This window comes from Trachemys scripta, chromosome 17, assembly GCF_013100865.1.
Source record: "Trachemys scripta elegans isolate TJP31775 chromosome 17, CAS_Tse_1.0, whole genome shotgun sequence".
Classification (NCBI taxonomy): Eukaryota; Metazoa; Chordata; order Testudines; family Emydidae; genus Trachemys; species Trachemys scripta.
Window position 1 is genome coordinate 16844195 of NC_048314.1, and position 6000 is coordinate 16850194.

The window sequence follows — 6000 nt, forward strand, 5'->3', positions numbered from 1 at the left end:
ATCTCTTGTGATAATGATTTCATTGATGCTGCAGCAGAACTTTCATAATGGTTTACTATGGTTTTAAAGAAACATCAAAGCAACATGACACCAGCTACTCCTGACAGCTCATGCGGAACAAAATTATAGTTCAGTTGTGCATCTCCAAATATAATCTGCCTAAGGGTGAACAGTTTGTAAATCAAATAATTTGATTGAGTGTACATGCTTTTATTGTGCAGAATACATACTTCCTATTCAATTTATCAGGTTTTGTTATACACATGGGTAGGCATGCTTGCTGTTCCTTCAGCTGAGATGCCACTGAGCAGTGGAACTCATTAACCGTAGCAAGTAACTAAGTACTCAAAAAAACAGAGACGCTGCCAGCCCAGGTAGAATGGGAAACCAATTTTACACCTGACAAAAGGGGTAATTAGCGAGTTTAAAGACAACAGGAAATATCAGATGGGGCACAGAAAGCATTAATAATTGATACACTAGAACTCTTTGTTATTCCCTTAGAGGATTTCATTTTTATAACTGTTCAAGTGCATTTTTATTAGATTATCCACTAGAAAAGAAATTAAAAATATCTTACCAATAACTATTCCAAATCGCTTCAAAACATTTGAGAGACAGGCTGAAAACTTTTATCCACCATTTGCCAACTGAAGTAGAGCTTCACAACAATGGTTTATAAATCACGAGTTGAACTACATATGGTCTCTCATTTTCACTTACCATGATCATTGTCTTGCTTTAAGTGGCTTATCATATACTCAATGGGTTCATCAGGTTTATGGATTAACAACCCTTCAAGCATATTCTGAAAATAAATAGGACAGACTCAGCAGGAAATTTAACACAGCCACAGTAATAATAACAAATAAATAATAATAATAATAACGATGATGATGATGATAATACTTTGCATTTCTATAGCAATCTTTCACATGAGGACCTCAAAGAGATTGATATTCATTCATCTTCATAAGTTCCTGTGAGGTAAGGAAATATGAAGAGCATTTTAGAGAGGGCCAAACTAAGTACATAGAGATTAAAGATGATTTGCTAAGGAAAATAAATGGATGTGAGTCCCTTTTATTATTTCTGATGCAGCAAGAAGGCCTGAAAGATTTGGGGGATTTTATTTATAAACTCCCACCCCACCCTTACTTGATTTACCTTAAAAGTATCAAGAATTTCACATATAGTCTTCACTGTTCTTGCTGGAAGGCTTCTTGGAGAACATAGAAATGTGGATTGTGAGCTCTCTCAGACCTTCATTGAAAGGGCAGGATGTTGAATCTTAAAGACATCCTTTCTCCCAAATGTTTCGCAGCCAAGTCAAGGCAGTGTTAACACAAACAAATTAAAAAATAAGGAATTGTGACTAATATAAATAAAAATAACTTTCCCTTTTGATCAGTTTTCACGTCCTCTTTCAGTCATAATCCTATTAGTTCTCCAGTAGCCTATAAGGCTTCGAGGGTAGACAAGACCTGAATTTCTGTTGTAAAAAACCCTGCCTTGAAAAAATGTTTTTTCAGGTCTTCTTCATACATCATAAAGAACCAAAAAAAAAAGAGCACAAACTTCTTTCCACCACACACACCACCTTGCAGGTCCATTACTCAGGTTTATACAGGATCTGATCCAATTCCCATTGAAATCAATGGATATCTTTCCACGGACTTCGGAATAAGATCCAGGAATCCTAACTTTCAGACACTCTTACTGTAACTACACAGCCCCACTCCATCACAGCAGATAAGTCCATAACTGGACCTACATGTGAAAAATGTTTCTAATATTACTCCTTAGTTTTTTCAGTGCTGGAATTTTACAGTGATATAGTGCATATTTTTTCTGGTAGCAGGCAACAACGCTCAGGAGGTTAGCCTGTAGGACTATAGGACCTAACTCAATAAAACCTCCTTCCATTTTCTGTGATGCCTAAGGACTGGTCTAGCCTACAAAGTTAGTTTGACATAAGTTGCCTTGCGTCAACTATTTATTCATGTGTCTACACTCAATGTGTCTCCCGCTGATGCAAGCACCCCGTTCTTGAGAAGCAGTAACACCACCTCCCCAAATAGCATTGATTCATGGTTGATGTACCATGGTCAACACAATGCAAAGTAGACATTGTATGACATATGTCAACCTTACCACTCCCCCAGCAGCTGTCGCACAATGCCTGACAGAGATTGCTCTGATCACAATTGTGAACTCCACTACCAGGTCATGGAGACCAGAAGCCAGTTCCTACCCCCCAAATCTCTGCGTATTTTTTAAATGCCATTTCCTGACTGTCATCTTGGCGAGACACACCTAGTAGTTCTCCCTTGTTGTGTGCAACTTTCCATCCGACCCTGCTGGCTATACGTTATAGACATGCTCCGTGTCTCCAGTATCCAGGAGGTACTGGATCTCTTGGGCCTGAGGAGAGAAGAGGCTATGCAATCACAGCGAGAAATCACTTGTATAAACATGGACATCTACAGAAAGATTGCACAGGGGACGAAAGCAAAAGGGTATGACAGGGATCAGCAGCAGTGACATGTAGAGGTAAAGGAACTGCAACAGGCATATCATAAGGCCAGGGAGGCCAACAGTCAATCCGGTGCTGAGCTTCAGACCTGCTGCTTTTACAGGGAGCTGCATGCCATACCTGGCAGAAACCCCACCAGCACCCCACAGAGCATCCTGGGTTCCTCAGTGGAGCCCGAGACCAAGCCTGTGAACGGGGGGGGGGGGGGAGGGTGTCCAGCTATGAGTGAGCCAAGATCTATTCAAGACTTTACCGCAGTCTAGCCAGTCCTGCCAGCCAAGCCGGATCTGGGGGCAGAAACCAGGATAAGCACATGCATGTATTCCCCCATAAAAAGTTTATATGTGAAGATGGTACCCAGCACAAACCCAAGTTAGCAGGACACAGGTATCTGCTTTTCACTGTTTCACTCCTACGAAAAGACCCAGAGGTACAACAAACAGAGGTAGAGTTATCTGCTTTTCATTCCCTTGTATTGTTAGGTTGGGTGGGGTGGAATGGCATGCTGAGCAGTTTGTTTATGTATACAGGGATGTCCCTTATACCCTTCTGAGGGATCTCAATGAAACTTCCATGGAAGTACTCTGGAATCCTTTCCCAAAGAATATGAGGAAAGGCTGCTTTATTTCTCCCTCCTCAGTAGGACACTTTCCTATACCACTCTGCAATGACTTCAGCAGGCACCACTGTGGTAAACAGGCTAGCAGGATAAGCGCCTGGGCAGCTTCAGGACACCAACAGCAGCTGTGCTCTCTGTACCTTTGTTAGCCTCAGGAGTGAGATAACAGCTAAAATCACCACCGCCTGAGGAAAATAGCACCTGTACACAGTGCCATTGCCCTGTACTCGTATCCGTGGAAACAGGGGTTGAATTTTTTTTGGTTTACTTAACCAAATGACTCACTCTTCACCCTACCCTCTCCTCACCCTCAGCAAGCCAGACTCACTATGGCTGCAGCTAGACAGTGGTGTTGTGCAGAGGTGCACCAAAGCTGGAGGTGTCTTGATTGAGGCGTATCTGATTTAAAACTTTTATGGGAATAGGGGAAAGGCGTTCTGAAACTTATCTTTTGCTTTCCTTTGTGATTGTAAACACAATGATACACCTGTCTGTTTTATCCGTAGCTGCTGCCATGGCAGCCTTGAAGGGTGCCCCATTCACACCTACAGAATGCCTGACCCTGATGAGAAGAAAGAAGCAGACTTGGGAGGCCATGTTCAGTGAGATCCTGCAAGCCAGTGCTGTCTTGGAGCACGAGCAGAGGGTTTGGCGGGTGAATTCAGAAGTCAGCCTGGAGAAGGAAAGAGCAGACAGGAGAAAGGCCTAGGAGAGGGAGATCCCCAGACTAGAATAGGGCATCTCAGGCAGCAAATGCAAATACTGCAGACTCCTGTTGTCCTACAGGTCCAACAATCAAGTACTCGCCTCCCCCTGCAATCAATGGAGAGCTCCATTTCACCAGCTCCCTACGCCCCCCATGGCATGATTCATGGGCCACATCTCTATCATTACCCCTCTGTGCCGGGACAATAACAAAAACCACAGCGTCACACATACTGACCTGTGAGAACCATGGTTGATGTATGTTTGGCAGAAATGAATTGAAATTGCTAGAAAACATTCGTGTCTTTCTAATTTTAAAGCCCTATTCTGTTTATTTATTTTATAAGTTTGCACTGTATTGCTTTTTAACTGCACATTACTCTTTCCACTGTTTTTGTTACACAATACATTTTTATTTTTTGGAAATAAATTAATCTTATTTCATAACATATACAGCAGAATACCTAGTGCTATCAGAAGCACACAAATTGTAGTTGAACAGGATCACAGAATTCATAGGTTCAGTGTAATAATTATAAATGTCCAGTAACCAGTGTGATATTCATAGATGTACTCTACAATTGCAAACACCCCCCAAAACATCAGGGCCAGACAGAGCACAGTCCAGCACAGCATATTAACATTTGCTGACTGCTAAGTGCTCTTCAAGGCCTCCTTCAGCTGCATAGCTCCCTATTGAGCTCTTGTATAGCCCTGGTGTCTGGCAATTTAAAGTCAGCAGACAGATGCTCCACCTCTACCTTCCCCCTTTCCCTCACAGATAGTATGCAGGACAAACAGGCAGCTATAACATTGGGATATTTTTCTCACTGAGAGCTAATTTAGTGAGTAAACATCACCAGTGTCCCTTCAATCCACCAAACCCACATTCAATTATCAGTCTGCACCTGCTGAGCTGGTAGTTGAATCTTTCCCTGGAACTGTCAAGCTGGCTAGTGTAAGGCTTCATGAAATGCGTTCCTCAGGATCACGATTGGCATTTCATCACCACAAATGGTAATCGGCCAGTCAAGAAAGAATGTCCCTGCTTGCAGCTTTCTGAACAGTCCTGTGTTCTTTGATATCAGTATGGGCTGGTCAGGGAAGGTGCATGACGCTTGGATCTTTAAGGACTGCACCTTCCCTGACCAGCCCATACTGATATCAGAGAAGCGTCCCCGGTGACTCACCAATGCTTGCATAACCATAGAAAAGTAGCTCTTTTGCTGATGTACTGTGTTGCAAGGTGGGATGGGGCCAAAATATGGATGTGCATGCCATCTCTCATCCCACCGCAGTTTGGGAACCCCATAGCTGCAAATCCATCCACGATGTTGTGCACATTGCTGAGAATCACAGTCCTGCATAGTCAATTAACCAACTCCAAAATTATTTCCCACTAAGCAGTAGCAATCCAGTGTTGCAAGCATGCACAGTGCAACCACCATTCGTTTCTCAAATGTCAATTCAGCTCTCATTCTGGTATCCAAGCTCTGGTGGGCTGGTGTGAGCTCGGCAGACAGATCCAGGAATGTGGCTTTTTGCATCTGGAAGTTCTGCAGCCACTGCTCGTGATTCCCAACCTGCATTGTGATGTGATCCCACCAGTCAGTGCTCATTTCTCTGACCCTGAAGCAGTGATCCACCACCTGCAGCTGCTCTGTGAACACCATCAACCTTGAATTGGTTTTGCTATGCCCATTAGCACTCCCTCCTCAAAGAAATCGTCCTGTCCCCCACAGTTGCCCTACTTCCTGCGGCTCTGCAATTACCTGAGGATCATATGTCCTATGTTTGCAATGTTCATGACAATAGTGCAGAGCTGTGCGGGCTCCACGCTTCTGTCAGAGATAGCAGGCAGCGACAAGTGCCACGCGGGTTTATGGGATTTTAACAAAAGTAGGGTTACCATATTTTGTGCCTCCGAATGGAGGACACTCCACAGGGCCCCGGCCCCGCCCCCAGCCCCGCCCACACCCCCGCCCCAACTCCGCCCCCTCCCCAAAATTTCCGCCCCCTCCCCTGCTTCCCGCGAACATTTAATTCGCGGGAAGCCTGAAGCAGGTAAGGGGGGCGTGTGGGGGGAGGAGGCGCGGCCCAGGCTGGGTCGGCTCGGGCCCTGGGGTGCCGGCCCCTGGCC

The 6000-nt window shown here is 44.4% G+C and overlaps 1 protein-coding gene across 3 annotated transcripts in view; it reads right to left on the reverse strand.

The window, feature by feature from the left end:
• The window catches only part of AK8 (adenylate kinase 8), a 111712-nt gene that overhangs the window by 101114 nt on the left and 4598 nt on the right, over positions 1–6000 (reverse strand). For all 3 annotated transcript variants that reach the window (XM_034751916.1, XM_034751917.1, XM_034751915.1), the window contains exon 2: positions 724–808. In XM_034751916.1, the coding sequence (XP_034607807.1) occupies positions 724–805 (82 nt within the window). In that variant the 5' untranslated portion in view covers positions 806–808. The remainder of the gene's footprint in view (positions 1–723; positions 809–6000) is intronic.